Source organism: Megalops cyprinoides, chromosome 2 (genome assembly GCF_013368585.1).
Source record: "Megalops cyprinoides isolate fMegCyp1 chromosome 2, fMegCyp1.pri, whole genome shotgun sequence".
Taxonomy (NCBI): Eukaryota; Metazoa; Chordata; class Actinopteri; order Elopiformes; family Megalopidae; genus Megalops; species Megalops cyprinoides.
In genome coordinates, this window is record NC_050584.1 from 23,224,494 (window position 1) to 23,247,192 (window position 22,699).

General features: G+C 39.7%; 1 protein-coding gene across 1 annotated transcript; it reads left to right on the forward strand.

Annotated features, from left to right (window-relative positions):
- Window positions 1–3,450: 3,450 nt before the first annotated feature.
- On the forward strand, window positions 3,451–22,498 carry LOC118770537. The gene is made up of 14 exons (XM_036518274.1): window positions 3,451–3,593; window positions 6,174–6,299; window positions 9,181–9,336; window positions 9,449–9,587; window positions 10,109–10,278; window positions 10,565–10,699; window positions 10,835–11,020; window positions 11,518–12,005; window positions 13,396–13,538; window positions 14,437–14,658; window positions 15,577–15,810; window positions 16,644–16,780; window positions 17,097–17,420; window positions 18,302–22,498. Exons 1-14 carry the CDS (start codon window positions 3,540–3,542, stop codon window positions 22,496–22,498), a joined length of 6,711 nt encoding a protein of 2,236 aa, XP_036374167.1. The 5' UTR covers window positions 3,451–3,539.
- Window positions 22,499–22,699: the final 201 nt, after the last annotated feature.

Here is a 22,699-nt window from a genome sequence, read left to right on the forward strand (position 1 = left end):
GTGGAGCAATACATGTTAGAGTTTAGATGAGGTAATTAAAAAGGAGACGCATTTCCTGGATCACAAAACAAAGAGCTAAGGGAGTCAAGTTAGTGCTGACCAATAATGTATGGTAGGGCCTGAATAACAACTAGGACTGCAAATATGGAGATGATGAAAAGACAAAGTTATCTTTTACTCGATAATGGGGTAAAATTTGTGACAGGTTTGTCAAAAATATTTAAAAATGAGCAAACAAGATCCCTCAGTGAGAGCTATAAGCAATGAATGTTGAAAGCTGGATTGTAGATCAAACAAAGGGACAAGAGAATAAACCGAGTGGACTTAGTGGATCATAGAACACAGAATTATTACAGGTACAGATGGGCTGTTTCCTGAAGGGTTGACTTGCATCAGTGGTCAGTGAATGCATTCTGCATCCTAACCCTAACCCTAAGAATGTGTTTATTTAGTAAAGGCTTTTGTGACTAATGAAAGTGCACAGAACTGGATGAATGAAATGATAGATATGAAAATGCAAAATCAAAAACTGGATTCATAAATGATAGATGGAGAGTTTGAAGCACTGCAAGACAGCATCTGGGACTTTTGATAGTATCAAAAATCATTTTGTGTGTTGGGCTTTAGGGTCAGTACTTGTAAGAAGCTAATACATTTCCACTGACTTGATATTCAAAAAAGTACTAATTTAGAATTTTTGGGTGTTTGCTGTGGATTACCATTAAATCCTTCTGTCTTTGACATTAGAATTATTGTAAGTGTAAAAAATGTGATGGTGTAAAAGAAAAATTACACTTTTATTTTTTGGTAGTTCTATACATGATGGAACGGAGAAAATATTACTATCAATGCATTATAATCTGTTGTAATATGTTTGTAAGTGTACTTTTGCCCAAATGCAAGTAATGATAATGTGACATTTGTGCCATGGCTAACCCCATCAAGGGATATTAAATAATTGTATACTGTATATATTAGCTACCCTCCCAGCCATGTAAGGCCGGAATACAGTGTACATTTACATTTATTCATTTAGCAGACGTTTTTATCCAAAGCGACTTACATAGGTTACAGTTCTTTACAATGTTATCCATTTATACAGCTAGATATTTTTACTGAGGCAATTGTGGGTTAAGTACCTTGCCCAAGGGTACAGCAGCAGTGTCCCAGTGGGGATTGAACCGGCAACCTTTCGGTTACGAGTCCTGCTCCTTAACCACTATGCTACACTGCCGCCGCAGTGTAATTGGTGAATGGCAATTAAGGAATATGTAGTCATATTTCACAGCTACATATAGCACACTATTACTCATATAAAGGAGGCAATACAATGATCAGCCATATTACTGTCATAGAAAAAAGAACATTTGCATGGACTCCAGCATTCATTATGTGGGAACTGCTATGTATCTTCAGAAAGAATTACAGTGCACTGATTACTTACTTACTGGACTCCAGTTTATCAGGCTGCAGTTTCACCACCCAAGTCATTCACTCGGAGCCATTCATAATTACACAAAATTACAGGTTTATCATTTTCAAATCATGTTGTGTTTACATTTGTTATTCAAACTTGAGGAGAACGCACAGTAAAAACTAAGCTGAGAGCTCACTCTGATTTACCACAGACCCAGGGTATTAATGTCGTGGTTTATGTTTAAACTGTGTATCGCTTACTGGTAGAGAGTTATGATTTAATGATAGATGATGATTTAACGGCTACATGATTTAATGGCTACATAGTTAACTATCTGCCAGAATTTTAAAAAAGCAAATCATATGTGAAGTTATGTTTGTTGCCCTGTTTAGGGTCTCTGTTAAGTAAATAGTGCAGGGCATTATCATTTGTACCCATTGTTGTTGATGCTAGGAAAGTAGGAAAATGAATATTGTGGCCTTTATCTGTTGAAAATCACCCAATAAATGTTTTTTTAGCTAAATGTTTTAAAAAAATCTATGTATAAGGGTTTTTTTCATATGTAATGGAACTCAAAATGATAAATTGTAATGAAAATCAATGTCTCGATGGATGAAGAGGTTTTAGTTCAAGGGAAGTGCGTAGAAATGTTTTTGAAACTGCTTTCCTGCATTTTTAATTACCATTAATCACTGAGCAAATCATTTGCAAGACATACTCAATAAATGCATTTTTTTTCAAACATTGCAAAATCAGTCACGAGTGAATCCATGTAATGCTGTTGTGCTGTTCGGGCTGCAGTGGTGTGTTGCAGAGGGGGCACGGTCATACCAATGCAGCCTTTTTACAGCATAGATGGTCTAGAGTAATTTCAATGACATCATGTTAACAGCAGCCAGAAGCTTTAGTCAGCCCAACAATGTGTGTGATCCAGAGGCTTCTATAAAGCTGGTGCCAGGATAAACCAGTGCATGCAACCTATTTCAAGACTAACCCTGGCTGGTGTCAGGGAGCCAAGGAGCCATGAGCCGTAACTCTTTCATATGACAGGAAAGCTGCCAGTTCCTTCAAGCTCCTTGAGTCAGGACCCAGCACATCATTCCTGTCGAGGCCACGACCTCCTCGGGTGGCCATGCAGGGCAGGCTGTGCAAGCAGCTTTCAGGGATGAGGCTTATCTGGGAAAGGCCATCACGGTGGGGAGGGGGCTCAGGGAAGGGCAGGATTCAGCAGTGCTCCACCCTAACGGGTCACCAGCATCTTGTGATCAAGCACGCATGACGCTGAGAATCGCCTGCAGGCCTCAGGCACAGCTCTGCTGGCAAAAACCATGTGTGTCTAGTAGACGCATCCAGCAACATTTCACAGCCATTCACCCATTTGCATTTCTGCTCTAAATTTGGAGGGAAATCCAATGTGACAGCTACACATAGCTGTTCGTTCAGCCATGGTTTTACATAACCAAATAACCTTTATTGTGGATTTCGTCTTTATATAGTCACACGCTATCAGTATAATGCCCATTTCCCATATTGTCTTCTCTTTAGTGAAAATAATGTTGTTAACCAGCTTTATCATCTTACTTTTAATTATGAAAATGTAACTGTTTTGACCCCTGCGGCATGTAGTTAAGGGTGCTTCCGAAGTCACTCCGGAAGTCGTCTGCTAAATGACAAAAAGTAAATGTTATGCGCTTTTTATTTTCTTCACATTTCACCATTATCTAGCTCAAGTGCACAGCCAGGCATGCTGGAATGATGTAGGCACACTGCTTAAGGGCTCTGTTCCAGGCAGAATCTGAAGGAAACCGTCATCCCTTAACCTTGACTATCCATTCTCTAGCTCTCTGGTTTTCATGGGAGTGGCCATGCAGCTTCTGTCAAACAAGTAATTTGTTTCAGAAAAAAAAACCACCTTTAAAAAGAGAGAGAGAGGAGGGGGGTGTGGGGTCCTCATGCATACCTTGCAGACATGGGCGTATGCTATAAAAAGTGCACCGAGCACCTTTTGTTCAAACCAGAGGCTTAACCACAAGGCTGTTTTCTGTTTCAATCCATATTCACACATTAAGAAATCATTGATAAAACAGGCTTGGGAAAATACATGAGCGTTTTCTAACCTGCAATGGCTCGGGTTCACTTTGCAACCCTCAGCCTACTACTGCTTCTCATGATACTGGTGAGTATTGACATTTCCAGTGCTTTGCCGATGTTTACTTTATTGCTGTGCTTTGTCTTTTAAACTTTGCAGAAAGTGTCTGTTGCAGAAAACACTTTTTTTCAGTAACATGGCAAATGGAGACCCATTCAGCATGCAATAAATCTGTGCACCGTGCATGTAAGGTGTGTTTAGGTTTCCAGGACCTTAGTATGTGATGTGTTGATGTGAAGAAGCATTCAGCTATTTGTGAAATGTCACCCACAAGTATAAACTATGCACACGTAATGACTTACATGTAATCTAAGGTTCAAATTCCAAGCAAAAGAGATCAAACAATGCCACCAAAACTCAGTCAAAGGTTGCAATTACACTGCTAATATCTGAAGTAAACGTTTTTCTCGCAATGCAATAATAATACTTGCTTAACCTGAATTTCTTTATTTATATAGCCCCTTTGAGTATGTTCATCTCAAAGCAGAAAGCAAAAGCACACAAATGCACTGGTGTACATAAGTACTATAGCACTATTATGAGCACTGTAATTAAATGCTGTGGTATTTAGAAGAAGCTTTTACATTGACTTATTAAGAGTTTGATGTGTGACCAAGAGGGTGTGGTACCATCAAATACTGGCCCGAGAAAAAAGGCTGAAAATAGCCCATGGCGGCACGCAGCTTGCGACATGTCGTCTCATGCATTTCTGCTGTCAGTATATCTGCGGCGGGAACGCCTTCTCACACCACTGAACCGCTCACTGATTTTTTTTTTTCTTTCGAGAAATATGAACACTGCAGAACATGAAGGTCAAAACTGAACAAAACTGACAGACTAGAAGCACAGTAAATACTTTTGCAATGTGTGATTGAGGTAACAGAGGCTGAACCTGTGGACCTGAGCTCATTTTAAGGGTACACAACATGGTGCTTTCAGAAAACACATAAGGAACTGTTGCTTCTATTAGCGTGGTGTCAGCACAGCAAGAAAATCTTCTGACAGCACTGATATTTATAACCTGAAATTGCCGAGTGTCTGCCTTGTGGTGTCTACCCCAGTCAGTTTAGAGTGACCATTTAGTTAAATCTAATAGTCACCCAGTAAAAATGGGAGACACCTCATGATGGCCTTCAACATTTAATTAACAGTTGATTCAATACTATTTTAAATATATAAACTAAATGCAATTATCAACTAGACATTACAAAACAGTTTAAAAAAAGTTTCCCTGTCCTGTGTGGATTGTCACATTCTCCATAAATGTCTTTAATCAGTGTAGCAAATATTCTTAAATAGTTAAATACTAAAACACCAATTGCCAAGCACAACATGAATATGGTTCAAGCAGATACACTTCACAATCCCACAAGCAGAACGAGAGAGGAAAAGAAAGCTATAAAAACTGGCTGCGATAGATAACAAAGTAAGAATCAAGTGTGAATTAATGAATGATATTCTCTTTAGCTTCTTCTTAAGTAATATTTCCCTCAACTAGCCATTTATTGCTTTAGAGTACAGTAGGGGATGGCATCAAGTATGGAAATACTCCAACACAGTATGTTTCCCTTTGTATTTCAGAGGAGTAGTGTGAGTAGCAGCACCTATGGTCAATCTTGTTCATTTGCTCGATCTTTAATCCATTTCCACTGTCCATGTTCCATACACTACATTATATTATTGTCATTTACCAGACAAACTTATCCAGAATGACTTACAGTTACAGTTTTTGCATGTTATCCATTTATACAGCTGGGTATTTACTGAAGCAATGCTGGGCTAAGTATCTTGCCCAAGGGTACAGCAGCAGCGATCCAGTGGGGAATCAAACCAGCAACCTTTCAATTACAGGTTCTGCTCCTTTATCAATATGAAGATCACCCCCCCCCCCCCCCCCCCCCCCCACCCCCGCATATTGCCCAATCAGTTGTCAGTTTAGCTCTCTGTGGGGTCACATCTATTGCAAACCCATGCAGTCACAGCCACCATCAGTGACACTAGTGACATCAGCTCTGGATTTTTCCAGTTGGCCTGTTCTGTAGCATGAGAGAGGTTTGCTTGGGAGTGCCATTTTGTTTTGAGTGAGCCAAGAGCCAGAATATGGCAGGTTCCACTGTCAATCATTCCCAAATTATAACTCGGCTACAGAGTAAGATGAAATAGCTTGATTATTGTTCTTAATTAATTATTATTTCAAACAGACCGTATATGTGTTATGTACATGCACACCAATAACGCTACAAACATACAGTTTCCTATTTATACAAATCTCGATTCTATTTATGATCATTTCACAGGTGTAACAAAATCACAAAATATGATCATTGTCTCATTCCTTTTATTAAAACAAAATATTCAATAGCTGGCTCATTCTCTTGTCTTTTGCTGCCTTTTTGTCCTTTTGCAAATGAGATATGCAGTAGGCATTATAAAAAGATCAGCAACAAATATGTCTTGTCGTCAGTTAAAACATTCACTGTGCTCAATTTGAACCTCCTAATCAGTCAAACAAGTTCAAGAAGCATATTTTTGTATGATGTGTTCTCTCTCTCTTTTCACTGCTTCAGATGAATTGTATTTGTTTTGCTTTTTTTTCTTCATTTTTAGATTTTCAAAGTTGAAGTGGAAGCCAAGAGACACGTGAAATTAAGAAGGCAAAAAAGAGAATGGATTCTTCCGCCTACCAAGTTGTTTGAGAATGTGGACTACAGAAAGAGGGAGTTCATTGCCAAAGTAAGAGTGATTCCTTTTCGATAAACAGCTCTAATATCAGTGATCTGAACAGAGTTTTAGAAAAACACAGATGTTTGCATTGTTACTGTGTTATTGTGAGAGGCACTTAAAAAACTGAGGTTTTCTGGAACATGTTGTACCCCTAAACAGAATAAACTTGAATTTCAGCTTCCACTAAAGCTTTACTCAGCGTCTGTTTTTGGCCTTTTTCCAAAGCCATGAACTAAATGGATTACAGTAAGATAGGCATGTGACCACGTCTTTCCAAATGTACCAATTCCAGTGCAATTAAAGAGTTTGAAATGTCAATTACCATATCGCTTTCGTAACCACAGAGTTGAAAAATAAATCAAAACTCCCATGCAGTGTTTTATTTCAAGCTCACTACAGATGGAGAGTTAAACAAAAATGAAAAATAAAGGCTTCTGTTAACTGCTCACTGAAACAGCTGGGAGAAAAAGATGCGTGAACTGAAGCACTGAATACATACCGGTGCCTGTTGGTGCATAAACACAAAGCAGTTGTGGTAATTTTATGTCCGCAAAGTCAGCAAAACTGTCAACAGCACCAAGATCGACAGCTCCAGCATGTTGCCACATTGTGTTGGAAGGTGATGGGTGTTGGCCTGTTTGTGGCATGATGTTAAATATTTGGTGGTTGCACTGGTTTTTTATGCACAGCACATTAGGAAGTTTGTCTCTTGCACTTACGCCACTGCGGATATGGTGGATCATGACAGAGCCTAGCGCAGTCACTGTTTTACACTGTTGGTGGAGAGCCCTTGCAGTACAGTACAGAAAACACCCTTTGAAATGTGACCACGCCCTGATTGGCCAGTATATGGTCATTCCTCCTTCACACCTCCAACTGATAAAAACATTTTTTCCAGCCCATTTTCTGCAGCACATTATATGTACTGTGGAAATACCATAATTGTACTGGTCCAATCGCTTTTGGCCTGTGTGTGACTGTTGTGCTTGTGTTTCAGACTTGTTTTTGCTGCTGTTGTTGTTCCCAGTTATACTTTTGGAGCACTGCAAGCAATTGTATCTGTCACACCCAGTAAAGAGACTATGGCTTCCTTCTATGCAATCACTGCAGATGTAACCTGTTTGGCCGTAACAAGAGAAGTTATTGCACTTCACAAGTAACTGACCCACTAGAAAATCTATATGGTTATGCAGAATCATGACTTCAGCATGCACGCACAAAATTTCGACAATAATCATTAGTCTTCACAAGGTAATATTGGAGTTAAAATCACATTGTGTGTTCAAGGCTTCAATCACCCTGAGGGTGTGATATGTCAGGGAGATGTGGGAACATGTTGTAAATTACACAAGTGTAAATCAATATTTAGAGTGCCAGCATAACAGACCAATCCTTTCCATTTCATAATATCTTTTTCCCCTTTATGTAACCCTGTGTTGGAATCTGCAACTGTATGCTATACTCATCTCACATCTCACATCTGTGCTCCAGTGCAGGAACATACTGCCCTTATCTCTGGCGAAATGAAGACAATTTGTTCCACCGCTGTGCAGGTCATTGTTGGCAAATGTCACGGCCAGTTTCGACCCTGGACCATAGGGCTCAGCCTGTAGTCAAATTGCATGCATTTACATTTACATTTATTCATTTGGCAGACGCTTTTATCCAATGCGACTTACATAGGTTACAGTTCTTTACAATGTTATCCATTTATACAGCTGGATATTTACTGAGGCAACTGTGGGTTAAGTACCTTGCCCAAGAGTACAGCAGCAGTGTCCCAGCGGGGATTGAACTGGCAACCTTTCGGTTACAAGTCCTGCTCCTTAACCACTATGCTCCCAATTACAGTTTTAGACTGAATGGCAGATGCCTTCTCTTCTGACAACTAGCTGTTATCACACATAGATGAGATCCAGTGTAAAATGACACAAAAGAGCAGCATTACGTGTTACATCACTAAGACTGCACAATGGCTTGACCCAGGGACTTTGTGCTCAGGGTGTTAGGTATCATAGGCAGACTCAAAAATAACCTTTATGCCTTTAATAAAACTACTTGAATTTTTTAATATAATAATATGAAATAAAAGCCTGTAAGTGTTCAGCAATCGAAAAGGCGTTTTTACCCTGAGGGACCTAACAACTAAAATTAACAATGAAATAAAATAAAAATGAATCATATTACGCAAGCCGCAGTTAAATAGAACACAAAGTGTTTAAATGGTACATGATAAGGATGCAAGTGTTGTTGAGAAGATACCAAAATGAATGAAGTGAAGACAGAAAGTGAGAGGGGGAATTTAGACAGGTGTATGATTATTATAAGTGTGTGTGAAGAGACAAGTCAGCTGTCGTCAGGCAGGTCATGACAATGAGAGGCACTTCACAACAACGTCAGCAGCTGAGAGGGAGGGTGGGAGGAAATGACAGGCTGACTCAGGTGGTTAGCAGGAATGAGGGCTACTGGTCATGAACACAATGGAGGAGCTGCAGATAAACTTGGCAGATAACGTGTAGCTGGGTAACAGAGAGTTACAATAATGAAACTATAGAGCTATATTTCAGTTTATGGAAAAAAAATTCCTTGGTCCTTCCTTGGTGTAAAGAAAACCAATCATTGTTGTTGGTCTGCCAAGTGTCTGTATTGATACAGTTTTCATTAATGGCTTTTTATTCACTAAAATTACATACTATATTATATATTTACATATGGCAGACACTTTTGTCCAAAGTGACTTACACGTGAGACAGAGTACAACGCAAGTAAAAAGCCATATATGAGGCACTAACAATATTAGAAGCACTGCATGACCAAGTTTCAATAGTTGGCCAGACAAGGTGCAATTATACTAATAATAAACTATAATTGACTGTATCTTTTTTTCCAGATTCGATCTGACAAAGATGGCTTTGACAAAGTGGAATACTCTTTGACAGGACGTGGTGCCGACAAAGAGCCATTTAACTTGTTTATTGTTAATGAAACAAATGGCTTTGTTAGAATTACTGATATTTTGGACAGAGAAAAAATCTCTATGTACAATGTAAGTAGATTTTTGGATACAATAACAATAACGACAAATTTGTCTGTAAATTTTCCATTCATAATAAAAATGTTAATCATTCAATCATGTTTTATGTTAATTTTACCCTCAGTTGACAGGTATTGCTAAATTTAAGAATGGGTCATTAGCCGAGACAGACATTGACCTGCGCATTCGAGTTCTTGACAAAAATGATAATCCTCCTGTATTTGGAAAGACCATTGGAGCCGTCAACGAATCAAGTGAAAAAGGCAGGTTTTCATACTTTTTTGGTAATGTATTGTATTGTGTAATCTGGAACACAAATGTGGAGTCAACATATGAATCAAAATAGTCAAAATATAATACAGTACTCGTCAAAAGACACACCTACTCATAGAAGAGTTTTTCTTTATTTTTATTCAATTTCAATTTTCTTTATTTTTATTCAATTTCCCACATTTTAAAATAATAGTAAAGATATCAAAACGATGAAACAACACAAGCGTAAAAAGTGTCAAGCAAATCAAAAGTAATTTATGTATAGACTCTTCAAAAAAGAGCCAAAAAATATTTGGAATATATTAAAAATATTTGGAAAGAAATTCATATACAAGATTCAACGATTTTATATTTGTCTAAGAAACAAATTTCAAGCATTTAAGCATAAGCAGATCAAAGTGTCTTTGAATGCATGTTTCCCATTTTAATCTTAATCATCTTAATCAGGTTTGTCCAAACTTTTGACTGGTACTGTAAATGCATTTATTTTGAATTCTCTCTAATTTTAAAGGTACCTTCGTCTTACAAGTGACTGCCACTGATGCTGATGAACCGGGGACAATCAATTCAAAAATCGCATATCACATCGTGAAACAGGAACCCCAAGACAAAGGAATGATGTTCTACATTGACGAAAAAACTGGGAAGATTTTTGTCAATGAACCCACTCTCGATCGAGAAGTACGTTTATGTGCATGAGCATTTATTTGACATTGGTTTATGAAGTAAACTAAGTTAAATACAAGTTTCCAATGTTGTTTAAAGGTCTCCCTAATGCCAAGCAAATGCGACACTTGAGGGATTGAAACATTTAAATCAAGTTAAGTTCACATTAAATTAAAAACAAACACACACACACACATAATGTACACAGAATGCACAGAAAACCTAAAAAAAATAAACAGCAACGCATTGCATGAATGCAGGTATTGCCACGTTCCACCACGTTTTTATTTCTTTTTTGCAGACTCATTCTTTCTACACCTTGACAATAAAGGGAACAGATTTAGACGGTGCGGTTAACGGCAACAGCGCAACAGGAACAGTGGAAATCACCGTCTTAGATATCAACGACAACGCTCCAAGGCTAGAGAAAGAACAAGTAGAGTTTATCACTTCTCATTACAGACAGTTTTTCTTCTTTCTCTTCCTCCTAATCTTCCTCTTCTTTTTTTTTTACCATGCATATGCACACGTTCTTATGTAGTCCTCCTCTCTCTCCCTTTGGCTCCTGCAGTATGAAGGCAGCGTGGATGAAAATACAGCCAACGTGGTGGTCATGAGAATCAAAGCGCTGGATGACGATGTAGAAAACACAGACAACTGGCTGGCAGATTTTAAGATAGTCTCAGGAAACGAGGACGGGCTTTTCAGCATCGAGACAGACCCAAAGACCAACGAGGGCATTTTAATGCTGAACAAGGTACACTAATGTTATATTACCTTTTCTTTTATAGTGCATAAAATGAAACATACAGTACCAGTAAAAAGTTTGCACACACCTACTCATAGAAGGGTTTTTCTTTATTTTTACTATTTTTCACATTTTTAGATTAATAGTAAAGACATCTAAACTATGAAATAACACAAATGGTAGTGACCAAAAAGTGTTAAACAAATCAAAATTATCCTTTATTTTAGATTCTTCAAAGTAGCCAAGAAGTATTTTTAAAAAATATTTTTTTTGGTAAGAAATTCATACAGGCATCAGCCTCACTATTTCTCTTCGCCTATGAAACAAATTTCAAGCATTTAAGCATACATCTTTAGATTGAAATGTCTAGAATTAATGTTTCCCCATTATCTTAATCAGATCTGTCCAAATTTTTTGACTGGTACTGGGATTTTAATGTACTCTCCACACATGTAAGAATACAAATGTTTTAACTTCATTCCTTTACCTTATTCTCCCCCCTCAAGCCAATAGATTATGAGAAGATTAAAGATCTTGAGCTTGGAGTGGCCATTGGAAATGTGGCCCCACTCGTTGTTTCTGCCGGAGCTGGAGTTGGAGTTGGAGTTGGAGTTGGAGCCGGAGCTGGAGCCGGAGCCGGAGCCGGAGCCGGAGCTGGAGCCGGAGCCGGAGCCGGAACCGGAGTGGGAGCAGGGGTTGGAGCTGGAGTTGAAGCAGGGGCCGGAGCTGGGGTTGAAGTTGCAGTTGGAACTGAGGTCTCTGGCACTACTGCTGTCGTTGCTGGTACAGGCGGGGATAAAAAGCCAGGGAAGGCCCCTGGGAAAAGCTACCCAATTAAGATCACCGTGAACAACTTGCCAGATGGTCCCATGTTCAGCCCGGAGGTAAAGCCGGTCCCACTGTCGGAGGACCCGGAGAAGGTCACCGTCCCCAGCGTCATTGCAACGTACCCGGCAATCGACGGAGACACAGGGAAGGTCGCAGAGAATGTCCGGTTAGTGCATTTTCTTGAAGAAAAAGAAATATTCCAAAATGAATGAGGTGACCAAGGCCATTTCAAACTTGTGGTCATTATGATTATTGTAACTGACACAGCTGCATTACAGAGGGTGGTGGAAAGGAGGAGAACATTGCTATGATGAATAAAAAGTTCATTTCAAGTTCATTTCAGAGTTATTTTTTAGACGAAAACAGATATTCCTTTCAATCAAAGGACTGGATATAGCAGAGATGCACATAGCAACTCTGGGTCGTTCCTGTTCTTTTATTGCACAGAAAAGGTACTAACATTTTTATACAGCCAAAAAAGGCTCAGTGTAGGCAACTTCTGTAACAACTGACTGCCACTGTGTTTGAAAAACAGTTTGAAAACTGTCAAGCTTTTTTTTAGACAAAAAAATCATATCTAACAGTACCCCAACGTATTTAAAGTTCATTTCAGTTTTAGAGATATGAATGAGTTCAGTGGTCAATGAACTTAAGATAAAAACACTGTGCATAAATTGAAACAATGTAGTACTTGCGTAAGTTCAGTACAAAGCCCAACAGCAATCAGATCGGCAATCTCCTCTACCTCCCCATCCCACCCCCAGGAGAAACAAATGTTTCTACCATATGCCATATTTAAATTTACATCTCATACCCATTTAATAACACTTTTACCTGGGAACACGATTCACATAATATCCAGAGGCCATCCCTAACCCTCTCGCTTTTCAAACCATTGTCACTGTTACCTTTATGAATAACACTGGCTTCACTGCTGTCAGTACTACAGCTGACAGCATAGCTGCTAATGGTGCAATCTGACTGGCGGCTCCATTAGGGGGAAGTGTTTGCTACTTTCAGAAGTAGCTGAGAATTTGCACCTTTTTAAAAAAAGAATTTTTTGCTGCTCTATATACTATTACGATTAATAATAATAATAGTAATAGGAGGAATGTATTTAATCTTCACCGTACCGTTTCTCCTACCAGTCCCGCCACTGGGAATAAATAGCAAATATCATATCAATAGAGTATGAATTATGCAGTGTTGTTGGTTGGAAAAAAATGAATTTGTATGAGACTTAATTCAAGTAATTTCAACTAAAAATGACCACTTTTAAAAAGAGGTAAGATATTTATAGTCTAATTTAATAACATTTAATTGGAAATCATTTAATTAACAGCCAATTATAACTGAGAAATATGTATTTAGCAAGCATAGTGGCTGAATTTGTCACTTGAATCACTTTCTTTTCACTAGCTGACTACTTATAAACATTTCCAACATATACGCTGAAGGAGTATCGATGGTTTGCAGCTTTGTTCCTTTGTTCATACCATCATGTGTTTGTGTTTCTGCACACAGTCCCCTAATAATGCTAGTATGTTTCAATCTAGGTATGCTAAGGGATTTGATCCTGACAACTGGATATCCATTGATGGAAAAACGGCTGAAATCAAGCTTAACAAAATGCCAGACAGAGAGTCCAAGCACTTGGTTAACGGAACATACTATGCTAAAATTCTTTGCATGACCCAAGGCAAGTTTCAAAACCGGCACAACAGTATAAATCCTTCCAGTCATTTACTTCAATAGCTCTGATTTTATTTGCTCCCATCAATACTATTTCCAGACCAAACTTAGCCAGACCAAGTCAAAGTTAATGTCAATAGCACTTTCACCTCAATATACGGTTTACTATTATTGAATGGATAAATAAGTATTTAGGAGTAGCACTGTTGTGTTGTAGTAGGAAGCAGAGCTTGTGACCAAAAGGTTCAGTTCATATGTAGCTGAGCTGAAATTAGTAGCTTGTGTGAGTCCTGCGTAAAGCCAGTAGGGTAACAGGGAGCACAATGGTTTCAGTGACGATGTCACTCCCTGAGATTTGTTTAGTTAGCATTGTTGCCAATGGACCTGGAGCAAATTGCCTTTTGCTTAACTGATAACGACACTGGCCATTAGAATTTAGATGTGCAATGAGAACAGGAGTTCAGATCTCACTGGGGCAGGTACCAACCTCTTTCACACACATTATATAGAGGTGTCACATTATTATTGTGCCATTGGGTGAAATACTTTACCTGAATTACATTATATTACATTATTGGCATTGTACCAGACGCTCTTATCCAGAGCGACTTAAAAGATTACAATTTTGTAACACATTTATAAAGTTGGATATTCACTGAGGCACTTGTGGGTTAAGTACTTTGCCCAAGGGTACAACAACAGTGCTCCAGCAGGGAATCAAACTGGCAACCTGTTGGCTACAACTCTTGCTTCTTACTCGCTATGCCACACTGCCGCCTAAAGTAAATACCCAGCTGCATGAATAGATGTAAACATGTAAATATTGTCATCGATGTAGGACACTCTGGATAAGAGCATCTGTTAAGCAAAACAATAATCATAATAACATGCATTTTGTTTTATAGACATGCCCTCCAAAACTGCCACTGGAACCATTGCTCTTCAGATAGAAGACTCCAATGATCACTGTCCTCAGCTGACTAGCACCCACCAGTCTATTTGCACTGATGTCAAAGAAGTGCACGTCACAGCTGTAGATGAAGATGTTCATCCTAATGGTGCCCCTTTTGAATTCCTAATAGTACAAGAGGGTACAAAAGGAGACTGGGAATTGGAACATCTAAATGGTAAAGAAGAACTATCCAAAAGCAAAATATCCCTTCCATATACGGTACCAGTCAAATGTTTGGACACACCTACTCATAGAAGGGTTTTTCTTTATTTTTACAATTTCCCAGTTCATTGAATGCATCTTTCTGATTATCTTAAAGAAATGCTTGAAATCGGTTTCAAATATAAACCATGAAGTTGATGCCTATGTATGAATTTCTTTCCAAAACAAAAATTTTAATTAAATTTTTTTTTTGGCTGCTTTGAAGAATATGAGAGAGCTTTGATTTCTTTAACACATTTTTGGTCACTGCATAATTCTATTTTATGTTATTTCATAATTTTGATGTCTTTGCTATTATTGTAAAATGTGGAAAATAGTAAAAATAAAGAAAAACCCCTCTATGAGTAGCCATTTTGATTCAAATGTTTTGACTGCAATTTTTGTGTTTTTTTAAAGATCCAAATTACACAATACAATACATTATCAAAAAAGTATGAAAACCTGCCTTTTTCACTTGATTCGTTGACTGCTCCAGTGGTCTTTTCAAATACAGGAGGATTATCATTTTTGTCAAAAACTCAAATGCCAATATCTGTCAGGTCAATGTCTTTCTCCAATAATGGCCCATTCTTAAATTTGGCAATACCTGGCAGCTGACTGGTACTGTAGTTCCATAAAATACACCTAAATCAAATTCACAGCTGTGAGAGAATTGCATTCCTAACACCCTGCTATTTCCCATTGTTTGTTTAGTGAGTAAATAGCACACCATTTAGAACAAGGAAAATCAGTGCAACTATATTAATCGTGGCTCATGAGTCATGGAAGTTGACAGAGATAGCCAACGTTAAGCTTCAGTAGACATAACAGCATTACTGTGAATGTGGTTTTAAATGATTTTTCTCAGGTGACGAATTTTTCTTTTTCTCAGACACCACAGCGATCCTGAGGGCCCGGGAGCCCTTGTGGCCTGGCTCCTTTGAAGTCACGCTTGAGATTAAAGACAAACAGGGCGTGGCCTGTCCGGACCAACAGGTTCTTCAGCTGGAGGCCTGCACCTGTGTGGAGGACGGACCATGTGTCCTCCGACTGCAACAGGAACCCTCCGCAGAGTTCGGAGGGCTTGGGATTGGCTTACTCGCCCTGGGGTTCATGATGCTGTTATGTAAGTGTGACTCAGACAATACAGCCCTCAGACACCACCATGTGCAACCTAAATCACAAGACTAGAACTTCTAATAGCGCTCTTTTTATGTGACATAATTGGTTTAGAAAAGGAGAGAACAAATTAGGACTCCCCTAAGAACTGATGTTTCATTTGTAAGTGTGCTCATGGGATACAGAATATGACATAATACCTCCCAGCCCCCTGCACAGTTTGCTATGTAAATGCCAATGAGAATGCATCACAAGGTTCTTTCTTGTGAACTTTTTTATTGTTTTAACAAGCTGTAGAGAAAAAAATGCATACTGTAAAAAGACAATTCTATAGATATAACATGTTAGCTATATACAAATTGACTTGGAACAGTACAAAGAGATAAAAACAAAATAAAAGAGAGAGGGGTTACCAGTAAAATATACACGTACGTACATACATCGACATATACATTCGTGTACATATGTCATCAGGCAGCAGTGAGCTGTAGTTGTAAGGGGCAGGGCTCATAACCAAAAGGTTTCCAGTTCGATTCCCTGCTGGGCCACTGCTGTTGTACCCATAGGCAAGGTACTTAACCCACAATTGCCTCAGTAAATATCCAGCTGCATAAATGGGCAGCATGAAAAAATCGTAACCCGTGTAAATTGCTCTGGATAAGAGTGTCTGCTAAATGCCAGTATTGTAATGTAATCATCAGTTTCTAAATGATCTCACTAGCCGATGATAGATGTAACAGTGCCACACTGTAATTGCTAAAGGGCAGAATGAGATGAATTTTAGGTACTGAGGAAATGAGGCAAACAGCAGCTGAGTGATCTTCCGCACTGTTCCCACAGTGGTTCCCCTCTTGCTGATGTTCTGCAAGTGTAGCAGTGCTGCAGCTGGAGGGATAGGAGATGGTTTTGCTGACTTGCCTTTTGATGCTAAAGAATATCTGATTCCATATCACACAGAAGGAAAGGGAGAAGATAAGGTAAAAAGGAAATTCATATGACAAACTGTAATCTGACCTAACCTGTAAAGTAATGTTGTGTCCTTTTTTCTATGATTACTAAGAATAATAATTGATTTTTGAAAATTGTGTTGCTTTTCTAATCCTTTGTAGCTGTACCAATCTGGACTATAAGGCTATAGAAGTATACATTTATTTATTTATTTATTTATTGATTGATTGATTGAATCAATACAATGGTTATTCTTTATCACTAACCTGTGCTACAAAACAAAAACTCAACCAATATTATTTCTGAAAGAAAAGTAAATTTTTTTGTTGTTGTTTGTTTTCAAAGGAAGTCCCACTTCTGAGCTCCCCGTTGATAATGTCAAATAAAGGAGCAACAGTAGCGGCAGCAAACATACCCTTGGTTTCCTCAGTGCCATTGAAAGAAAGCACCCTGGGCGGCGCATTCTACGAGACCCTTGACAGCAGGCTGGAGGAGGCCAATCATGGGCTGCAGAGAGAGGCGTATGGAAGTCTCCAGAGAGAGGCATATGGAAGTCTCCGAAGAGACGAATATAAAAGCGCCTTTTACTCAGAGTTTATAGAGGACGATGGAGGTCCATATGGGGGAATAGCACTCCCAGACGCATACTTAGAGGAGTATTACTCACAGGTAAGTGACTCAAATTTTTCCTTGGCCCCCATTTAGAGGTGGATTATGCTATAGATTATGCTGGATTATGTTAAAGATATATTTCCATGAGAATGTCGTCACTCATTTTATCTTTGAGTACTAGAAGCTATTACCTCTAGTCCTGTGAAACAGACACCAAAATATTTTAGCACTTAGCATTTAGTACACTAAAGTTGCTTTGTCGAGGAAAAAGTAGAGCTTCAAATGTGCTGGGTAGGTTTTGTGTGAATTGTAGCTGTTTCTAAAAGCCTTTTTGCACTTTTATTCAAATTATTTTATATGTTTCTGAGCTGTCCACAGACTAATGTCTATCATTTGTAAACTAATGTCTATCATTTTAATTTTTTAAAACTTTTTTATTTTTATTTGTATGCACATTATGCCAAATTACAACTGGAAAATCACATGCTTTTGTAACACTGCAATATTAATTTTCTAGTCACATAAATGAATGCTAATGGAAACAGGTATTGTTGATGGAATTTGTTTCTATTATTTATTAAAATGGAAGATATCCTTGTGCAGTGAGACTTGTAGAGCATGTATTGGTACAAATGCAAAGTGCAAGTACAGCGTATTAAATATTGAATACAATTTCCAACTATGACAGTAGTATTACAAAAAATTCAAACATAACAGCTTTCCTTAAACCATACAATTTTCCAACTCGATCCTTTCACTTGACTAATTCATCAGAAGAATGTCATTTTTATTGGTTATCTGAATAACCATTTTCATGTCATTTCTGACCAAATACTAAACATATTGATTAATGTTAAAAGCAGCATTACCCTGCAGAATGTGTCTAAATGTTTAAAATTACAGATAATGAATGGTGGTTCTTTTTTCCCTTATTGCAGAAGGCAAGATGTACTGCAAGGCATACCAAGGACAGTTTGCTGGTGTTTGATTACGAAGGAGAAGGTTCCCCTTCAGGGTCAGTAGGTTGCTGCAGTCTCCTTGGCACGGACAATGACCTGGAATTCCTCAATGATTTGGGCCCCAAGTTCAAAACCCTTGCTTCTATCTGCAAGCGTTCTGAAACTGAACCCGAAGTTTCTGTCCCTCTGCCGAAGCCCAAAGTTGAGTACAAGGTTGCGTCAAACCAGGCTGAGATCAAAAGTGAGGGAGTGCTGACTCAAACCACCACATTGCATAATGTGACCAGCTCAACCCCAACAAGCCCTGTTGAAAAAATTGCCAAGACAAGCCACTACGCTACCCTTCCCAGTATGAAAATCTGTGAGAATGTGGTGGTTCCAAACCGAGCATACATTATTCAACAGCCTGTGTATTACACCGCTGCTCCGGTTTTACAAGCCACTCGATATGTTGTTGAGCCTCAGGTGCAGAGTATGTATGTGCTGAGTGATGCTCCAGGACAAGGGAATGTGGTTGTCCAGGAAAGAAGAGTGGTGGGGGGTCCTGCTACCCAAAGTGGTGTGTTTGGGGTGCAGCAGGGTACGTTAAACAGGGGTGAAAATGTTGTATTGGTGGAGAGAAATGTGGGTCCAAGGCAGGTGGTGAGAGATGGGGCAGGCCTTGTCCGATTGGGAAGTCTGTCTGGATCACAGAACATCATGCTAGTGGAGGGACAGGTGGGTGCAGGGCAGGTGCTGCCAGGAAGCCCAACATGGATCCAACAAGGTACCCTGCAGAGGGGACCCATCTCTGGGTCTCAGAACATTCTACTAGTGGACAGGCAAGGGGGTGCAGGTCAGGTTCTGCAGGAACATACATCAGGGTTAATTCAAGGAACTTCACAAAAGGATGGATTGTATAGTTCAACGATTGTAACACCCTCGGGAAGTCAGGTTGCTGGTGGTCAGACATTGCAGGGAAGTCCAGTGGCATTAAGTCCAGGGCCTTTGCAGATGGACAGCTCAGATGATGTGTTCATTTTGAAGAGGTACATCATAAATGGACAGGAACAGAGTGAGAGTACAGTAGGGTTACATCCAGATGCTTTACAGAGGAGTACGCATGAGGTGAAAGACATCCCTCACTCAGTGGTGATGAAGGAGGGGAGAGTGGTGGCAGGTCCTGCTGTGGATAGTAGCTTGTTTGGAGTTCAGCAGGGTACCTTAAACATGTGCGAGAATGTTGTGCTGGTAGAAAGAAATAAGAGTTTGGATCAGCCTCGAATGGTGCAAGAGGGGGCAGCTGCAATTGACAAAGACCCGAGCCACATTTTAGAGTCTGATTCTTTGGTCTCTGGTCCAGAGAGAACAGTGCTGTTAGACACATGTGTTGGTTCTGGACAAATATTGGAGGAAGATTCATCTGGATTACTTCAACAAACTTTAAAACAAGTAGAATTATCAGGATCACAGACAGAAGAGCTTGTAGAAAGTCCAGCTGTTGCTGAAGAATTACACAAGGAAGACACATTAGGTGGTGAATCAAAAGAAACTGAGGGGAGTCAAATCGATCCTAACTGTATTGTGCAGAAAGAATCACCTCTAGATGCTTTCCAGGAGGGTGAATTGTCTGCTGAATTGTATGACCAGCTTGTTGACTGCCATGTTGTTTCCAGCCAGGTATTAGAGGAAGATACACTCAGATTAACTCAAGATACTTCTGTGTCTCTGAATAAAGAAATGATGGATAATGATACATCTGAGTCACTTCAGGTAACTTCAGAAGGAGAATTAGCTGAATCACTGGAAGAGATGGTGGAAATGACAGTTAGTTCTGTTCAGGTTCAGGAAGAGCAAACCTCCAGCTTGACTGAGGAGATACTAGCAGAGGGAGAAATGTCGAATGAGGACACAGAGGGATTGATCAAGTCTTACTCAGTTGTAGGGGCGGATACATCTGGGTTTAGGCAAGGAAAGTTAGAGGAAACTGAATTGTCTGAATCTCTGAATGAGGAGATTGTGGAAATGGCAGTCAGGTCTTGCCAGGTTGAGGAAGAGCATTCCTCACAGTTAACTGATGAAATTTTAGAGGTAGGAGAATTGTCTGTTTCTCTGAATGATGGGCAAGGGGAGACTGCAGCTGAAGCTTACCAAGGCCAGGAAGAAGATACATCAGACTTACCTGAAGGTACTGTAGAGGCAGAAGAATGCTCTGGATCTCTGAATGAGGAAATTGTGGAAATGGCAGTTAGTGCTTGTCATGGTGAAGGAGAAAATACATCAGAGTTAACTGTCGAAACTTCAGAGGTGGGAGAATTGTCAGGATCTCTGAATGAGGAACAAGCACAGATAGAAGCTGAGACTTACCAAGGCAAAGAGGAAGATATGTCAGATTTTCCTGAAGGCACTGTAGAGGCAGAAGAATGCTCTGGATATCTGAATGAGGAAATTCTGGAAATTAGGTCTAATCAGGTGAAAGAAGAAAACACAGAGTTAACTGATGCAGAGTTAACTTTAGAGATGCAGGAATGCTCTGGGTCTCTGAATGAAGAGCAAGCACAGATGGAAGCTGAGGCTTGCCAGGACAAGGAAGAAATTTCCTTAGAAGATGCATTAATGAAATGCACTGTAGAAGCAGAAGAATGTTCTGAGGAAACTGTAGAAACAGCAGTCACTTCATACCAGGTTGAGGAAGTACACATCTCAGAGTTAACTGAAGGAACTGTAGAGGTAGGAGAATTCTCTGGATCTCTGAATGAGGAAACTGTGGAAACAGCAGTTCGTTTCTGTCAGGATGAGGAAGTGCACTTCTCAGAGTTAACTGAAGAAGGTGTAGATGCAGGAGAATTCTCTGGAGATCTGAATGAGGAAATTGTGGAAATGGAAATTAGCTCTGATCAAGTCGAGGCAGAAGATACATCAGGGGTAACAGAAGGGATGACAGAGGAGGGAGAAATGTCTGGATCAGAGGATAACAAGCTTGCAGAGAGTCAACTCATTCCTGACCAAACAACGGAGGAAGATATGGCAAGGTCTGAATTACAGAATGTTGAAATAGTGGACCCTGAGGTTGTTCCCTCCCTGTTACTGGAAGATGGTGCATTCGAGTTAAACCAAGAAACTGTACAAGAGGGTGAATTGTCTGGTTTACCGATCATGGTGATAGAGAAGAATCATGTTATTACTAGTCCATCAATGGTGGAGAATATGTCAGAGTTGACTGAAATGAGACTGCAAGGGGGTGATTTGTCTGGATCAGAATACCAAGAGATAGAGGAGAGTGAAGCTGTTTCTGGGCAGATACAGGTTGAAGGGTCAACAAATGAAGAGGTATTGGAGACAGCAGCCAGTTCTTATCATGACGTGGAAGAAGAATATACAACTGTGTTAACACAGGCAGAGTCAGAAGACGAAGAATTGAGTGGTCAACAGAATGAAGAATTAGTGGAAAGTCAAGCCAATGCTGGTCAGGTATCAGGGGAGGATATAGCAGAGCCTGGATCACAGGAAATTGATGTAGCGGGGACTTCTCATCAAACAATGGAGGAAGATGTGACCCAATTAATTCATGCCACCTCAGAAATGACTGAACTGACTGCTACTCAGGATACTGAGCAACTGGAGATTGACACTGGTACTGAGGAAGAGTCATTGTTAACTACAGTAACTTCGCAAGATGCTGAACTGTCGTATACACAACATCAAGAGTCAGAGGATACTGTTGCTGAAAAAACATCAGAGGAAGTGATGTCAGAGTCTGCATCACAGAATGATACAGTAGAGATTATAACTGGTTCCCTCCAGGTAGCAGAGGAAGATCCACCAGAGGAAACTCCGGGGACATCATCCACTGGTGAAATGCCTGAATCACAGGTCAAAGAGGAAGATCAAGCTACTATTCAAGCGCAAACTTTGGATGATACCACAGAGGTTGTCCCCTCCCTGTTACTGGAAGAAGTGATGTCAGACTCTGCATCACAGAATGATACAGTAGAGAGTCTAGTTGGTTCTCACCAGGCAGCAGAGGAAGAATCACTAGGGCAAACTCAAGGGACATCATCCACCAGTGAAATGCCTGGACCACAGTTCAAAGAGGAGGATCCACCTCAAGCATTGGATAATACCGCAAAGGGTCGTACCAAATCGAAACGTAAGATAAGTCTCAAAAGTCCTAAAACAAAGTGTGCACAGCAGTGAGGTTAGGTAGGGTGACCTGGCATGATTAAAGAACAAGGAGCTCAGCAAGGAAAGTGAAGTTAGCTGTTACCCCAGCAGAATTTGATGGTCATTTGATGGAGAGCCAACTGTCTGAATCAGAAAATTTCACCAGCCAGGGAGCTGATACTGGTCAGATATTGGAGATAAGTATTGATGTCCAGGTGGCTCCCAGACACAATG

Bases quoted from the DNA above. Each gene is read 5' to 3' on its own strand.
- LOC118770537 (XM_036518274.1), top strand. From the start codon at position 3,540: ATGGCTCGGGTTCACTTTGCAACCCTCAGCCTACTACTGCTTCTCATG. The intron at 14,659-15,576 runs GTAAAGAAGAAC...TCTTTTTCTCAG, and splicing joins GGAATTGGAACATCTAAATG to ACACCACAGCGATCCTGAGG. The intron at 15,811-16,643 runs GTAAGTGTGACT...CTGTTCCCACAG, and splicing joins GGGGTTCATGATGCTGTTAT to TGGTTCCCCTCTTGCTGATG.